This window comes from Misgurnus anguillicaudatus, chromosome 22 (genome assembly GCF_027580225.2).
Source record: "Misgurnus anguillicaudatus chromosome 22, ASM2758022v2, whole genome shotgun sequence".
NCBI classification, from domain to species: Eukaryota; Metazoa; Chordata; class Actinopteri; order Cypriniformes; family Cobitidae; genus Misgurnus; species Misgurnus anguillicaudatus.
In genome coordinates, this window is record NC_073358.2 from 53497674 (window position 1) to 53515635 (window position 17962).

The 17962-nt window shown below is 37.8% G+C and overlaps 1 protein-coding gene across 5 annotated transcripts in view; it reads right to left on the reverse strand.

Moving 5' to 3' along the window:
• dcc (DCC netrin 1 receptor) overlaps positions 1 to 17962 on the reverse strand; it is a 252392-nt gene that overhangs the window by 221466 nt on the left and 12964 nt on the right. The window contains exon 1 of one of the 5 annotated variants that reach the window (XM_055198056.2): positions 6599 to 6973. The exons of the other annotated variants lie outside the window; for them this stretch is intronic. Within the exon in view, the coding sequence (XP_055054031.2) occupies positions 6599 to 6698 (100 nt within the window). The 5' untranslated portion in view covers positions 6699 to 6973. Of the gene's footprint in view, positions 1 to 6598; positions 6974 to 17962 lie in introns of those variants that run through there. 5 annotated transcript variants of the gene reach the window in all.

Genomic DNA, 17962 nt, shown 5'->3' on the forward strand with positions numbered 1-17962 from the left:
TCTGATTTTCCCTGACTTAAACATAGACAAAAACATCTGGAAAATTTACCATTACAAAAATTATTTACATTTATATCCATTAAACCACCAAACCGACAACACTTAACCTGAAACTATTTCTGAATTATTAAGGTGAAAAAAATGCAATAACTCTGTATTCTTTATATTTCATTATGTTTTGTTTTTATGTATGTTTCTACCATCAGTACTAACAGTATTTTAAAAGCTACAGCTACATTTATAGTGCATCTTGTGTTTCTCATGATCTTTTGCCCTGCTATCACAAAGCTCTACCAACTGAGATATAGGAACACATACAATACATATAAAAATGTTTTGTAAAAAAAATTCATTCATATTTGATATCACTAGAACTGGTCAGCGATTTATAACCCATTTAACGCTTCCTTGCCTATGATGAGTTTTTCCTGCAATCCGTATTTCCGCTATTATCCACCAAGTGGTGCTCTTAACCAACTTATAAAACCCAGAAGTATTCCCTTAGGGCAAACAGTTCAAACTACGTGTATGTTTTGAGGATCGCTCTAAATCTGATCTCTATCAAAAGTCCTTCACAAAACCGCAATTATCTCAGCTTTTTGCTCAAAATTGATAAAAAAGAACAAATGAAGGTAGGATTAAATTTTTTTTGTTTGAAAGCAGAGGGACTGTTCTTTCATTTGATATATTACATGTTTATATATTAGCGGGGGATTTTCTCAAATTTTAGAAAATAACCCCCTTTCTCCACTTTTTAAAAAAAATGCAATTGCGCAACACTCCTGGTTGACAACTAGGAGGACCAATAGTCTTGATGATCCACCCAGAAAAAGAAAATCCTCTGCAATACCTTTAAAGAAGAACAATTTCTGGATGGCATTAAAATCATAAAAAATGCTGGCGCTGGCTGGCAACTTTTTGAAAAACCGCTGGGGGGGAAGAGTTAAACATAACCCATATGACTGTTAGCACTTTAATTAACCTTCAGACGGAGTCAAACTAACACAACTTCAGAGAAAACCGTCTTCTCAGTTCACTCTCATCTCCACAAATGAACAAAGCTTTCTCTGTCGGTCTCAATTAAACAGCACGATCCTCAGGCACTTAATAGAGCTGATGTTAAATGAAGTCATTTGAAGTAAGGAGCAGAAGCTATGGTCCTGTCACATATGATGTTCTCTATTGGATGACGTTAATCGGCCCCCTACAGCGTGTTTTGACAAACTTCAAGCTGCATTAGCAGTTATGTAACAAAACATTATGCTTTTATCTTTAACACTATTTCTGACAGTTTCCCTGATATGCTTTGAGTCCGTTCTGAATATCCCTGCAAAATGTGAGCAACACCATCATCACATCAAAGACATATCGCAATAAACATTCAAATAATATAATGAAAACCACCACTGCGACATCCTCTCGGGACAAACAAAAGGACATAACCACCATAAAACGCTTGACATGTTGATTGAGGCCATGCTGCATTGCTGACCCTGGATCAGCTATTCTTCCTCATTACATTATAGAGTAAAACTTGTATTTATAGCCACTGGCTGCAGAACAGCTTCTTCACCTCTTAGTGAAGTACAGCAGCTACTGAATTTATGAGCACTTATAAAGATTAGTGATGCACATTTACAGCCAATAGACAGCACATGCAGCACCATCACAATTACACTAAAAACAGCGTTACACTGAGTCAACAAACAACACCAGAATCAACCGCTCAACAATCTCTCATTCATGCACCGACTGTACATCTAGATCAGAACACACTGAAAAATACTGCTCTGTTTTGTCTTTAATATACATTCAGATACATTCAGAAAGTGTCTGCATCCCCTTTAGATGGGCCAAGTTGAGGAGTGATATATAACTCAAGCTGTATATTCACCTCCGTCACGTGTCTGCTTCTTCTTTGGCTTTGCTTTGATATTCTTTATACACCATGACATGCACTGTGTGGACATTGCCTACTAGCGATCCGCATGTGTAAGTGCACATTGACGCAAACAACAACACAGAAGTATAAATGAAAACCGACACATAGCCTACAGTGTTGAGGCTAAAGCGTAGGCCCTATGAGCAAATATAATAAGCCCTTAATACTTTCTAAATGCACTTTCAGCTAAATGCATTCATCAATAAATTTCTTATTATAGTTGTGCGTACGTCCTACAGTTTAGCCGCGACGGTGTAGGATACGCGACGATTTAAATATATACTTCTGCATCGTCATCCGCGTCGAAGTGCACACACACACATGCAGACTGGTAGGCAGTAACCTCGCTTGTAACCACAGTAGCAGCACGGCCGTCAATGAAGAAGCAGCTTGGTCAGTTTAAAACACAAATGAAGGAGAAACAGTAAATTGTTGAGTATGATTTTGAAAGACCAGCAGTGATGGAAGTAAATAAACAGCGACTTTTGTTGCAATTTAAGTTAAAGGAAAATTCCATTTGCTTAAAAGAAAAATCCAGATAATTTTCTCACCACCATGTCATTCAAAATGTTGATGTCTTTCTTTGTTTAGTCGAGAAGAAATTATGTGTTTTGAGAATAACATTGCAGGATTTTTCTCATTTTAATGGACTTTAATAGACACCAACAATTAACACATAACTCAATACGTAACAGTTTTTTTCAACAGAGTATCAAAGGACTATAAACAATCCCAAACGAGACATAAGGGTCTTATCTAGCAAAACGATTGACATTTTTAACAAGAAAAATAACAAATATCCACTTTTAAACCACAACTTCTCGTCTAGATCCGGTCGTGATGCGTCAGCGTGACCCCACGCAATACGTCATGACATCAAGAGGTCACAGAAGACGAACGCGAAACTCCGCCCCAGTGTTTACAAGTGTGTTGAAAGAGGACCGTTCCGACGTTGTTGTATGTCAACTGATACTAATGTCTTTGTGTCAGTTTATTGTTTAAAATGGTCCGCAAATGTGCGTTTTATATATGTAACACGTGACCTCCCTACGTCACTACGCATTTACGTTAGGTCACACTGGACCGGACTTAGACGAGAAGTTGTGGTTTAAAAGTGTTAAAAAAAAAATTTTTCTTGTCAAAAATGACAATCGTTTCGCTAGATAAGACCCTTATGCCTCGTTTGAGATCTTTTATAGTCCTTTGAAACTCTGTTTAAACAACTGTTAAGTGTTGAGTTAAGTGTTAATTGTTGGTGTCCATTAAAGTCCTGCAATGTTTTCCTCAAAAACATAATTTCTTCTCGACTGAACAAAGAAAGACATCAACATTTTGGATGACATGGTGGTGAGTAAATTATCTGGATTTTTCTTTTAAGAAAATTGAATTTTCCTTTAAAGGACAAGTTCGGTGTTTTACACTTAAAGCCCTTTTTTCAGATTGTTTATGATGAAATAAAACGATTTTGACTGTTCTATTTTGACTGAAACTTTGTTTCTATTCTTGCAATTGGCAATGGCAGATTATCGCCACCACCTGGGCTGGAGTGTCTATTATTCAAGCTCTTAATGGAAGAATGTACGGGTGTGATGCGGTTGGACAAATAGCTCCACAAGTTAACAACGACTGCTAAAAGAGCTGTTGGAAAGCATCTTTTGCAGCTATTTTTGTGTGAGCATACCAGTGAACACCCCTGACCACTCGGTGAGTTTCACGTCTTTGTAAATGAAAGTTGAATGCATTTTGGGAGGGATTGTTCCAGTGCACCTATGGGCCCATTCTGGAGGTGGGAGGTGAAGCACAAACACCCCAAAATTCTCTGAGCAGCCGCATATCAAACAATCTGAAAACAGGAGTTTAAGTGTAAAATACCCAACTTGTCCTTTAAATCACTCCTCAACTTTGCCCATCTTTGTTCTCACAGTCACAAATGTAAATACCTATGATGCAGTTTTTTTACCTGGCGGAGAGATTCTAGTGAACCAATCACAGCGCTTGCGGTCTGCGTAGAACTGATGCACTGTTAAAAATTGGCGAGGCTCTCAAACGCTGGGGGCGTGTCCACTGTCAGCGCTGAAACCACGCCCACTCACAGGAAAGCTGTCATGTCTTTTATCTTCAAATACCGATACAACCTGAATGGATGCTCGTGATTATGTGCTCAAGTGCATTATCGAGCCCCCATTTTAGCCCCGCCTAAATAATTCTGAACATAGAAATGGTGAAAAACGGTTGACTACACAATTTAGTACTACATACAGAAGTCTTTGTGATGTGTTTCAGCAATAGATTTATAACATTTATAACGTGTGCAGAAACAATTAACTGAATTTACATGGACTTTAAGAACAACAAATAATGAATTGTATTCAAATCTAAAAGGAGCAAAGATATATATAAACATTTTCATTAACCCTTACAATCACAAATCAAATAAGAGATGCTGATTTCTCTTTTTAAAATATCTAATATGACCAACATAAATACTGTAAACCATGAACTTAAGCAGCAGTAGTTAACACAATGTTCATTAAAAAACTACTGGTTATTTTACAATGTGACAGGTGTCAATCATGTAAGACAGATGAACAAACAATGTTTCATAGATGTCAACTGCTGATACTCTCACAAAAAACCTGCCTACAAAGACAGATTACTAGATTTTGAATGAAAACCGCGCTAGAAGTTAAACACAGCAGTTTGCCAAGCCGGTATATATAGAAACTATTAAACGCTAATTAATACTGAAAAACATTTTGCGCTTGTTTTGTGGCTGTTATAATTAAAACTGCAATAAGCTGAAGGCCAATCGAGCCGTAATGTGTGTTTGTTATTATGAGTCTGTGAGATGCCCAGCTGATACACAACCACTGATGGAGGTGAAAATCACAAACTATTGAGTCACTCAGTCAGGTGTGTGGAATAATGCAACAATCATCGATCTGGGAACAAAACTGTGGAATAAGATCCAGAGAGAGAGAAACGGAGATAAAGAACAATTATAAGAAAAGCAGCAGACGTGTGCAGACAGCTGCTGCAGAGCAACACTGATGCTGAGGATCTCTGCTCGGCTCATCAGTATGCTGTTGTTGTAAGTGACACACTGTTTAATGCACTTATGGGTACAAATTCTATTATTATTCCTAATTCTGTGTAGCCTAAAATCACACCAGACATGACACATCATCATCATAAAGCAGGGTCAATAACTCCTGTGTATAAATATATTACCATAAACTGCACACCATCAAACTTTGACTCAAATTATTAACACGTTAAAGACTAAATAGAAACAAATCATAAACAACAACAGAGATGTGAAATACAGATGAAGCACATTTAATAAAGCATGGTTATTCTCGTGTAGTTTTATTCATGGGTTTGAAGGATGAGATTTCACCTCCACTATGTTTCAATCTAAACAATGAGCAATAAAACATATTTGTTACTACATGTGCTGAAGAAACATTTATTAAAGAAGCCATATGGCAAACATTCACCTTCAATAACCTACATGTCTCGTGGGTGACTAACAGAGATAGTGCCACATCTGTTTCCAATTGAGATGGTGTGATAAATTAACAATCAAGTGTAAATCAGAAATCAGAAAACATCAACAAACTGCTCCAACCTTCTTCATCTAACACAGTTTAAACCTGGCTGACTTTACCACGCTCCACAGGACAACATCTCAGTCGTCTGATCTACATACATCAGTCCTCACATCATTATATGTCATTATATGAGGAATTCTGTTGAAATGTAACAATCATTCAGATCATCTTATATCTTAAACTAAATGTGCAAACACAAAACATCACTCGTGTGTTATAAAAGCACCTGATTAAACTGAAACTCTATATAATATTAAGAGTGATTGTAATGTTAAACCTGTGGATGACTCTCGTGCGCCTCCTCTGGTGTTTGTGTGTAAATGCAGGAGATGAATCCACAGGCTTTTACTTTTCAACCAAAAATCTCAATAATAAACAGCTGGTGGACTTTATAAAGAAAACACAAGTTTAGAGAGCTTGGTGCTGTGGCGCAGGGGTTCGTGACAAAACTCAATATCAAACTTTATAAGACACTAAAAAAAGAAATCCAGAACACGATATTCCTCCTTTTAAACAATATTTCGTGTGTTTCCTTTTCTTTTAAAATCACACACTGTTAAATATCGCCGCATTGTATTTCTCATCTTTTATTTATATGCGCAAATCTAATATTTAACCCGTTGTGTGCAGTCACACAAAAAAGCACCATCGTCATATAAATAATTTAACAACCATCATCATTTAAATCATTTTATCGCAGCAGATCTTTACATAAGAGTCTCTAATGATACTATATTCATACATCAACAGTCAGACAGTCAAACAATTACATGATCCGTGTGAAAGTCACTTTCACCATCAACCAGCGCTAAAACTAAACCAGTAATCCCATTAAAGCTGTCTGCAACGCACAAACTCCCAACAAAATCACATCTGCTGTTTGTAGTGAAAATCAGTGAGCAGCAGCAGTATGACAGATCCTGCAGTACAGATTTACACTTTAAATCATCTCTCAACGCGCAGCGGCACGTGCAAAATGTACCTGAGGAATATGAGATTGATTTAAACCAAACGCAATCGTGTGTCGTGAACGCGCACTCACCGTGTATTTTGGAGACGCAGGTGAGAAGACAGAAACCCACGAGAAGCGCGTGAAGTCTGTTCACATCTTCAGTGACGCAGCCCATCGTTATCAATAGCATCACAAATCCCGATATAAATCAATCAATCAATCATTCATTCATCCGCTCCCGGTGAACGGAGAAGATGATCGGGAATCACGACGACTGTGAATGAACCACGGAACGCGACGAGCCGTTAAACACTGCGATTCTCCATCCTCCGGTCCTGACGCGCGGCGGGCACACGCGACTCTGCCGAGGTCTGCGACGCGTTTCATTGATCTGAAGAAACGGCAGGAAAACACGGAGCCGGAGTTCGGATCCGGAATGAGATCTGCGCCCACAAAAACACACAACAGCGCCTGTGTGCGGTTATATTCACACACAATTCATCACCATCATGACTGACACAAGAGTACACATTTAAACATTAAAAGAACTGAAAATAACATTAAACATTCTGAATGAGCATTCATGTGGACTGAAGTATTAACAAAGTTTGTCCTTAACATTCAGTTAAAGCTGACGACAATACAATAAATACTACATTTGTTAATTAATGTATAAAATCTTAATATCGGCAGTCAATATCATTAAATATTTAGTTTAATCTAATTGTATTTATGTTAAATGAACACAAGCAGATTTTTTATTTGTTTAAATAAAATACTTTTATAAAATAAAGAAAGACCTATCAGGAACTGGTTTGTAAAAAAACATCCAAGCTGAAATCCCCACATTTATGTTAAGTATAGAGTCAAAAACAGTAATATTCACAGTTATACCACAGGGCTGTTGAATGTTAAATCTTCCACAGGTGTGAATTATTTTTTGATAAACTGCACACCTGACCTGTCAAATGTCTTAAAATAACCACCAGAGCCATGCCTGTCATAACTGTGATATAAGATGAATAATTGACACCTCAACTTCCACATCGTGCCGCATTACCACCTTGGGTGTGCATTATTTTCAAATAATTCAATGGCCTGTCATAAATGATTTCTTACATATTCACAATTATGCTGTTTTTACACTATTCAGCATACAACACCTCCTAATACATGATTAAATGATTTGAATGAAGGTTTTATTCAAATATGAAGCTGTATTATTACACAAACACAGTATCTTCAGCGATGTGGCCCCACAGAAGCTCTCGTTTATTTATGGAGTTCCTCGCATGTATTGACTAACTGGATCCCAGTGTCTCCCATGTGCATCCAATTATACCAGTGTGATCCCCAGACACACACACACACACACACACACACACACACACACACACACACACACACACACACACACACACACACACACACACACACACACACACACACACACACAGTAAGGTAGAATCAGTGCGGTAAACAACTCAAGAGATCCTAATGATTTCTGTGTGTGGGGGGAGATGAATGTTGTCAACACTGGAGTTTACTGATAAATGTCTTCTATTACTCACCTTGAATCTTATAGCATGTTTGTGCATTAAAAAATATCACAAAAGAAGCAAAGTTATTGTTGATCTTGTTCCTTTAAGTTCAGAACATCCTGATCAATGCTTTGTTTTAGCAAGTGTTAAATGTTCATAATCAATTCAACGATTCAGTGTTGTTTATAAATACAGTGTTTTACACAAAACAGACAACCGTGTCACTTCTGTCTTTTCATGTCACCTTATAAAATATTAGATGCAACTCTATCCACAGTATTACAATGATTTCAATTAATCATCAACTAGACACATAAACATATGTGAGGCGAGATGTGTGTTATCAACCTCGCCATGAGTCCCATGAACACACATGATAAAAACAGAAAGAGAGAGAGAGAGGAGGAGGAGGAAATGGAGGGGTTGGTTTAGTTAATGAGTTGTTTATCATCTAATCATGAATTAAGATGTTATTCAGCAGTAAATGAGATCATGTGCTCTTCTGTCTGACTGTAAACACAGCTTTAAACCTCTCGTACGGGTGAAGGAGGTGAAATTATGTTTGCTGCCTCAAAGGCGGAGATTCACTTTTGTGTTTGGGAGAGGGGAGGAGGTGGGGGGGGGGGGTTGGCAGAAAAACTCAATGTGTCACAAAAACATTCATCATAAAAATGCTTTTATTACTTTTATCAGACAGAATCTAATTCACTGGACTGTTTTAAAGTAAACCCACACATCCTCACCGAATTAAAATGACCAAAATGATGTCACTTCCTGCAGGATGATGTCATTAATGAACTGCTTGTTAGTTAAAAGGATTAAAACAGCCAAATCGGCCATAATGCAGAAGTCAGAACATCATCCGCAATAAGATCACAATCCTACAACACATAATAATGATTTCATTGTAACACAAATAAAATCATCAATTAATGACACAAATAAAACAACTTGACTAACCGAGTTAAATGACATCAACAATCTTCAGAGGTTTCTTCTGTCGATGTTTTCAATTACCGTTATCATGCAACTAATAAGATTGTGTGTTCCACTCTGGACCATAATGTGATTAATTCCTCACACAGGAACTCGATTAACTCGATTAGTTATTTTGGTCATGTCATTAGCATCTCTTAAACCAATGAGAAGAAAGACGCACATGCAGCTAATCCCAGAATGCCTATTAACTCCAGCAACTTCAACAGAAAGAGAAGAAGAGGAGATCCTGGAGCAGCTGAAGGGGCAGTAAGCTGTGGATGGGTGGGGTGGGGCAGATACAGAGGGCATTTATTCTGCTGCTGGGTCACACTTTTGTGAACACCTGTGTCTCGTGGCCACAAATAATTATCTCACTCGCAACCATTTTCTTCTAATAATGGGACTAATTTACTACGGCTCTCTGTCACTTAGGCAGCTGGTGCTTTGAAGAGCTGAGGGGCTCCAAAAATCACCAAGTGCTCCAGGCCTCCCCTGTAGCCATGGTAACACCCCAAGCCAGAGACAACCCATAATCAACAGTTCTGGAGTCAGTGCTTCAGGTCCAAACACATGACCAGGTCAGAATAACGGCAGGCACTGTGATGAAGCCGCGCTGATGTGAGAAGTATTGCTCATACAGTACAGCCGGCTCTTTACTCAATATTATATAAAGAACACAGTCAGCACAGCAGCATATAAAGAGAAATCAGAGCCATAAATGAGATATTGTTTTATAGGACACATCTGCATGAATGACTAAAAACAATCAACAATCAATGTTCAGTATTTCAGGTCAGTCTCATATGTGTCTGTTGTTTACATGATAACTGTCCTCCTCCTCCTCACTACAGCCGAGTTCATTCAATCTCACTCACACAGACACTTACGAGTGACAAAACATCAAAACAGCATCCTCACTATCACTACAAAAACACTGTAGCACTAAAAGCACGTCATCATATGGGAATGATAGGGTGCTATTGAATATTCACCTTTTTCTGAACGCAGAAGACGTGCAAGACTTAGAAAACAGTGCAGTGGCAGCACGCATAAAACATGATTAAAACAGTTATGGTAAATATTTACTACACCTGCCAACCCAGTGCAGTGGGAGACTGAAATAAAGAAGTGTCCTGATATATCATATAAAGATATATTCAATCATTTCATGTTGTCGCTCGGGGTTGACGGGTCTTCGATGCACAACTATAAAAACACAGAGACATACCAGTATCTGTACAGCGGGAAAGTCAGTCGAGTGTTTGTACATGAAAAGACCAAGAATTTCTGTTTCTTTTTTATTCAACACATTATGAGTTATTTAAAAACGAGTACAAACAATAATAAAGATATTAACCAATCAAATTTATGCAGTTTTGCTTTTGTTTTTATGCAATATATTATCACATTATTACATCGCTTCTTTTACACTAGAGAGAGATATGATCAGATAATTAGGAAATGATGTGCTTTTTTAAAACATAACACAAATATGTGCAAACACATTAAGAACTATTATAATAAGCAGTTTATGTCGTTTATATTCTCTACTATGTTTTGTAAAAATATAATAGCAGAATAAATAAAACAGCTAAATCAGAATATTTTTATCAGCATAATTACTTGTTATTGAACAATATGTGCAACTTACTTCTGCATTTCTGTTAAACACAGTAGATCGCTTCAAGTTCTGTATGATCTACGCTGACGTGGTGCTGTTTTCATACATCAAGCCTTTAGGAGCTACCAAAGACGAGAATAACTGATGTCCAGTGAATATGCTTGTTTACATCTTAAAGTAAAAGAATATTTACTGCCTTTTTTATACTTTATAGCTTTTGACAAAGGCATTTTCTTCTCACATATATTCAGATATTAGAATAAAAAAGAGCATAACACAAATAATAATACTAAAAAAGAAACAATAACATGCTACAATAGCACATACTGGCAACCAGAACTGATCAACCTTCAAGTTTTCTGGCTTGGTCACGTGACATTTCACATATATGTCCCGCTTAATTTTCCTTATCCGTTTATATATATATATATACATATATCCCAAGGGTTTTCCCTCCTAGGACTTTTTTTCTCCTAGGGAGTTTTTCAACCCGGACAGGCAGCCATCTTTGGCTCAACTTAGCACACTCTTCTATACGTTACATTAGTAATACGCTCGCTTATAATGTTGATTCATAGCCGCAGCAAAGTTAGCTGCTTATGCTATCGTGTATTATATGCTATCTGTCTATTTTCTGTGCTTTTCACTGCTTCTATTAATGTAAAGCTGCTTTGAAACAATTACCAATTGCGGAAAGCGTTATATAAATAAAATGTACCATATTATTGTATTCATTGTTTACTGTCAGTTTCTATGAAAGGTTTTACTGGAATCCACATTACTGTGTGACACTTGTTTTCTATGTGAACGGCCCCTACGCTAATAAGATTTTGTTTCTCTCTCCCTGTCTCGTCCTTGATCCCGAGGACGAGACAAACAGATCCAGTTCCGATACATGTGAAAGTCGGCACACAACTGATCTACTAGCTGTTCTTCAACGTGATGTCCATCTGATGCCTGACCAAAGACCACCGGCAGAACCCGCTTAATCTCCGCTTAATCTCCTACCGTTTCAATGTGTATATATATATATATATATATAACTCCCAAGGGTTTTTTCCTCCTATGACTTTTTTTACTTCCCTGGCTAAAATTCCGGGGTTTTTTTCTCCTAGGGGGTTTTTCAACCCGGGGAGGCAGCCTTTTTGGGCTTAACTTCTATACGTTACATTAGTAATACGTTTGCTTATAATGTTGATTTATAGCCATAGCAAATTTAACTGCTTGTGCTATCGTTTATTATGTTGTGCTATCTGTCGATTTTCTGTGCTTTTCACTGCATCTATTATGTAAAGCTGCTTTGATACAATTACCAAATTGTGAAAAGCGCTATATAAATAAAATTGAATTGAATTGATTTGAAAATGGAATGATGTGTGGATACAGGTCATGGGTGCACATTCAGCTCTTGTGTGTGTGTGTATTATGGTTTAACAAATGATGCTGGATGTCATAATAAACATGAATTAGCCAGTCAAAACAACACACTCGTGTCACTCACAATACGACTACCATTAGCTTTAGTGGCTCACATGGAGTCTTACACAAATGAGCTGGAAGATGGCGGCGCCCAAATTTATGTCAAAACTAAGGTGGATATAGCACCTATAAGAACCATACAGGGTGATATAGCAGCACTTATGGTTTTACACAGCTGCTATATGGCACTTAAAATAATTTCTCTATGATTACGAGACAGTGAAGCACTTGTAGTGCTATTTACTACAGCTGAGAACAGTGCAGAAACATTCATTCACCCACCACATGCAATTCATTTTTCAATTCATCTTAATGAACTCATTCAAACACCTGACAAGAAACTAAAAGTATAAGATGAAATGTTTGGCAAATGTAAAGCTGTCTGAGGTGATCACTAATGGATGAAGCCCATTGGCCTGTGTGCTCCTGGTGTGAACGAGGGTGTAAAGTTACTCCGAGAGGTGACTGTAATTAAACTCAGACTCATTATCAGCTACTAATAGCTCTTTTAATTTGTCTAACAGCAGAGCGTTTAGTGTCTGTCTGCAGCATGAACTCACATTGACTGATAGACTAATGGAGGATGATGCTTTGACACACACACACACACACACACACACACACACACACACACACACACACACACACACACACACACACACACACACACACACACACACACACACACACACACAGCAGCAGGTTCATCATGAGATCAGCTGTACACATTTATCTGCGGCTGTACGATCACGTGCTGATTCCAGACAGGATACAATACAGGAATATAAAGAGTTGTCTCTGTATATCGGGAATCATTTGATAAGAAGTCTTAAATCAAACGTCTAAAAGCAAGTCTTTCGTAACACAGCGCCCATAAATACTTTCTCTTTTAGTTGTCAAGGTGTGTTTGTAAGTTGATGGTCTATCAAGCATCACGCGCTTGAATCTAACAAGCCCCATCGCTCAGATGTAAAAGAAGCGAGAGGTGCGTTAAAATGTGCACGCCTGTTTGTTTGTGCTCCCACTCACACAGCTATCCATCTCAAGCAAACAGCTTTAATAAAAATATTCTCAACCCTTTATGCCCAGCTGCACTACTTCCTGAACTTCAGCCAGCTCCTTGTTTCCTGTCTGCCATTATTGGACAAACTGATTAATCCAGGTGTGCCTGACCTCAGTAGTCACCACAACAATAATTAGACACACCTGGATTAATCAGTTTGTCCAATAATGGCAGACAGGAAACAAGAGGCTGGCTGGAGTTCAGGAAGTAGAGCGGCTGGGCATAAAGCCTGTTCAAATTTAAAAGAACAAACTATATAACTCGGGCTGTGTTTAATGGTTTGTTTAGTACCAGTGAAGCTAATGCTCATCCTTATTAACCAATTAATGCTTTAAAAACTTTTAAAGTTGTAAAATAACTCGTCAACTTTATTTGAATGGTCTAAATGGGTTTACAGAAGACACAAAATACACATAAACTTAACATGCATTAAACACAGACAAATCAACAATGAAAGAAACACAAAGCTACAAAAAAGTGCTCAAATAGGAGTTCAGAACAGTTGTGCGGATAACACAAAGAAGTTTTGTTAATTTTACACAGCAGATGCTTTTTAACCTGTATATACAAAATTCATAAAGGGTTGGAAAAACTAAAGTAAAGTAAAGTAAAGTAAAGTAAAGTAAAACACATTAAATCAATCTGTAGATTTACATTACATTTAGTCATTTGGCAGATGCTTTTATCCAAAAAGACTTACAGTACATCACAATTCATATATCAGTACCTGGGAATCAAACCCATGACCTACTGCACCGCTACTGGAACATTTAAAGGTGCAGTGTGTACATTTTGGCACCATCTAGTGGTGAGCTTGCGAATTGCAACCAATGTCTCAGTCCACTGCTCACCCCACACTTTTGAAGCGCATAGAGAAGCTACGAAAGCAGCCACCGGAAAAACATGTCATCGTCGGAGAAACCTTAGTCGGAAAAGTTTGTCTGTAAAGGGCTTCTGTAGAAACATGGCGGCACAAAATGGCGACTTCCACATAAGGGGACCCTCGGTGTATGTAGATAAAAACGTCTCATTCTAAGGTAATAAACACATAACGGTTCATTATAAAAAAGGTTTTTAAACACCCCTGGTAATATCGTTTTGTATATTATATTGCATTTCTGTTAAGAGATCCTTCTAAAAATTACACACTGCACCTTTAAAGAACAAAACAAAACTGCCATTTGAATATTCTTGCTCTCTTTATAGATGAGTTTCTTTTCTTTTCCTTTAAAACACTGTTCAGATAAGACCTGTGGCACTCAATCTGAGTCGATTTGATTTTATCTTTTAAATGAGCTTCAAAAACTCTATGAATACATCAACACTAAAGGGTCAGCATCCACGTCTACATACAGAGACCCTTCTGATGAGAAACCTCAAGAGTTTGTGTATTTGTGTAGCTGATTACACCTGCATGTTTGATTGTGTTTGTCAGACTTAAAAGGCTCTTGTACAGTAAATAAACATCATTGTACGTGACGCCTAACAACACACACACACAAGTTGGCTCGCTCCAGTAATCCTCAAACAAGCGCTGCTCATGCACGACCCTCATTAGACGTTTGAAACGAAGGGCCGCAGTAAACGTGCAGACTGATAGAGGTGAACTCGCTTCTCAGATCCTTCACGACTAATGATGTTGATTCAGAAGAAATGACTGTGCCGGTAACTCCCTCTTCCCAACAGCCCACGTCATCTGTGCCATGCAGTGAAGAGAGAGACTGCCATTGTGTTTACAGGTACATGAAAGGATACCGCGGTAATACCTCAAGGCCTCAGGAATAAAGAGCATTCAGGATTTTCAAAAGGGAGAAATGGCTCATTGAAAAGTCGTATTAAACATTATTATATGTCATTTGGCTTCTTTTTCCGTTACATTACATGTTGCAAACGCAATTTGCCGGTTCTCTCAAGATAAAAGTGTCTGCGTGCTTTGAAGTGAACAGACTGCGGCGGCTACTGTTTCCTGAAAAATACTCCTAATACGTGTTTGATTAACCAGTCGCTCGTTCTCCGAGGGTTTAAATAAACATCACCAAACCTCACACTGTCATCACTTCATTCAGATTTAAAGCTTCACACGTCCCTGCTGGTCATTTTCACCTCACAGTGTTTCTGCTCACATTGTTATGATGTGAAATTAATTTCACAAATATGTAAAATCTCTTTGTTTCTCTCAACATTCACCTGAATGAACCTGTTGTGAAAAACACGGACAGTAAAAGCATCTAAATGCATTTTGCATGTTCTTCTTATTTCTCAAACACATGTGAAGGGCTCTGGTGTTGTTGTTTTTTCGCTTGAATGTTATTTAAGTATTCAAGTAAGGAATAATTGACGACGGGCCATTGAATTATAAGAAAATAATGCACACCAAGGTGGTAATGCGGCACGACGCGAAGCGGAGTGCCGTTACACCGCAGGTGTGCATTATTTTCAAATAATTCAAAGGACCGGAGTCAATTATTCCGCTTATACCACGGTTACCACAAACATTGCTCTGGTGCCTATTTTTAAGACATTTGAAAAGTTAGGTGTGCGGTTTACAGAAAAATAATCAACACCCATAGAACATTTCTCAGCCAATCAGAATGCAGCATTCAACAGACCCGTGGTATAATCACTCTTAACACACCTCATCCTCAAGACGCTCTGGACTTTACCTTGGAATGTTGTAAGTGACCTGATTATCATTTAGTGTGTGTAGAGTTTTGACATTATAAAAACCAGAAGAGCTGTCAGAGGATTATTAAATACACTTAAGCTATTAAAAACACAACTGCACTAAATATACAACATACTGAGAGAGAGAGAGAGAGAGAGAGAGAGAGAGAGAGAGAGAGAGAGAGTGAGAGAGAGAGAGAGAGAGAGAGAGAGAGAGAGAGAGAGAGAGAGAGAGAGAGAGAGAGAGAGAGAGAGAGAGAGAGAGAGAGAGACAGAGAGGAGGTCTTTAGGGTTCATACTGTGGTGATAGAGGCCAGAACGTTTTTATTATAGCTTTGACCTGAAGGTCGGTCAGCAGTAGCCGCAGGAGAAGCAGCTTTTTTTCATCTCTCCATCAGCAGTCACCTCACACTGGACACACAGATGACAACGAGGCATCAACACTCAATCAATCCTAAATATAACACCTAATTTACATCAGAACCACAGATCTCCAGCAGATCCATTTCACAATGCTTTGGTTTGTATCTAGAGCAAAAAACGTCTGGAAGACTAAAACTTATCAAGTCAACATTAAAGGTGCCAATGAACACATTGAAATAATCACTTAAATTGTTCTCTGATATCTCCATGTGAAATAGCAGAAATATGGATTGCTGTAAAAACTCTTCATTGGCAGGGAAATGTTCTTTCTTATTGATGAGTTAACTTGTCAATGGCAAGAAAAGAGTTAAGAGAAAACTCTTTCCCTGCCAATGACACTTCCCTGACGAGTTTTTATGGCAATCTGTATTTTCGTAATTATCTACTAGGTGTATAATACCCAACTTATAAAACACTGAAACATCCACTGACCCCAAACCAGTAAAAACTCTTGTGAAAATCATAAGAAATGCTGGCACTGGCTGGCAAGTTTTCAAAAAAAGTTTACGCTGGCGGGGAAAGAGTTAAGTACAAAAGCAGCTTTAAATAATGCACAAAATATCACAACATAATAAACATACAGACAACAGCCTGATGTCTAGATTACAGATCTTAACTGTCTAACAATATGTTGATATAATCACAGTGTCATGATCAGACACAGAAACATTAACTACACACTTAACAACACATCTCAAACAATACCCAAAAATAAACTATAGACAAAATATTACCTGACATTTTGATGGTTTCAGTGAGGGCTTCAGAAACACAGAAATTACTCAGTAAAGCAAAGAGACAAAATTCTGTTTCAGAAGAAACACACACGCGCGCACGCACACGCATACACACACACACACACACAGTATTGATCTACAGATGGATGTAAATAAATGATCAATACACAGCACAACACAGCTAGTGTGCACACTTAATTACATCAGATTGTTACACAACACATATCAAGTGTAAGTAACTTCACAATCTGCTTAGTGAAATCTTATCCACTTACAGTGCAGAAATATTCAGACCCCTGACAAAATCATCTGACATTATACTGTAATATAAATTTTAGATTCAAGAGTTCAGTGGCTGGGTGCACACATCAAATATATAAATATCTTAACCTAGAAATATTTCCCTTTTTTAATACTACGAGAGAATGGGCCTAAATACTTTTGCAAGACACTTTATATAAATTGAAGATTAGTTTTCCCAGAACAGCTCATTGATGAAGTTTATAAACACTGTGATTGTATAGTGTCAGATCTGTGTTGATTATGAACGAGTGGCGGTGTTGATGAGCGAACAAAAAAATGTACAATTATAGGATCAGTCAAGACGGTTTGAAAACAAACATGTCAAACTCCATTTATGATAGCAAATAAACAGGTTAAACAGGTTCTTGATAAAAAAACTAAAATAGATCTTGTCAAAGTCTGTTAGCTTTCATCCACACTTACGGCAAACGTCCATCAGAAAGAGACGGGAAAAACCGAGGTGACTCGACGTGCAGCGTTCCTACAGCTGTCATTCCTGATTTATCCTAACTGAGATTTCACAAATTCATCTTGACTGGGTCTGAAGTTTACTGTCAGAAATATCACCCGAGACACCTCTTTGATATTCATTATTTAAAGTAATGCTATTGTAAAGAGTGAATATAATCTGTTGAGGTATTTTAA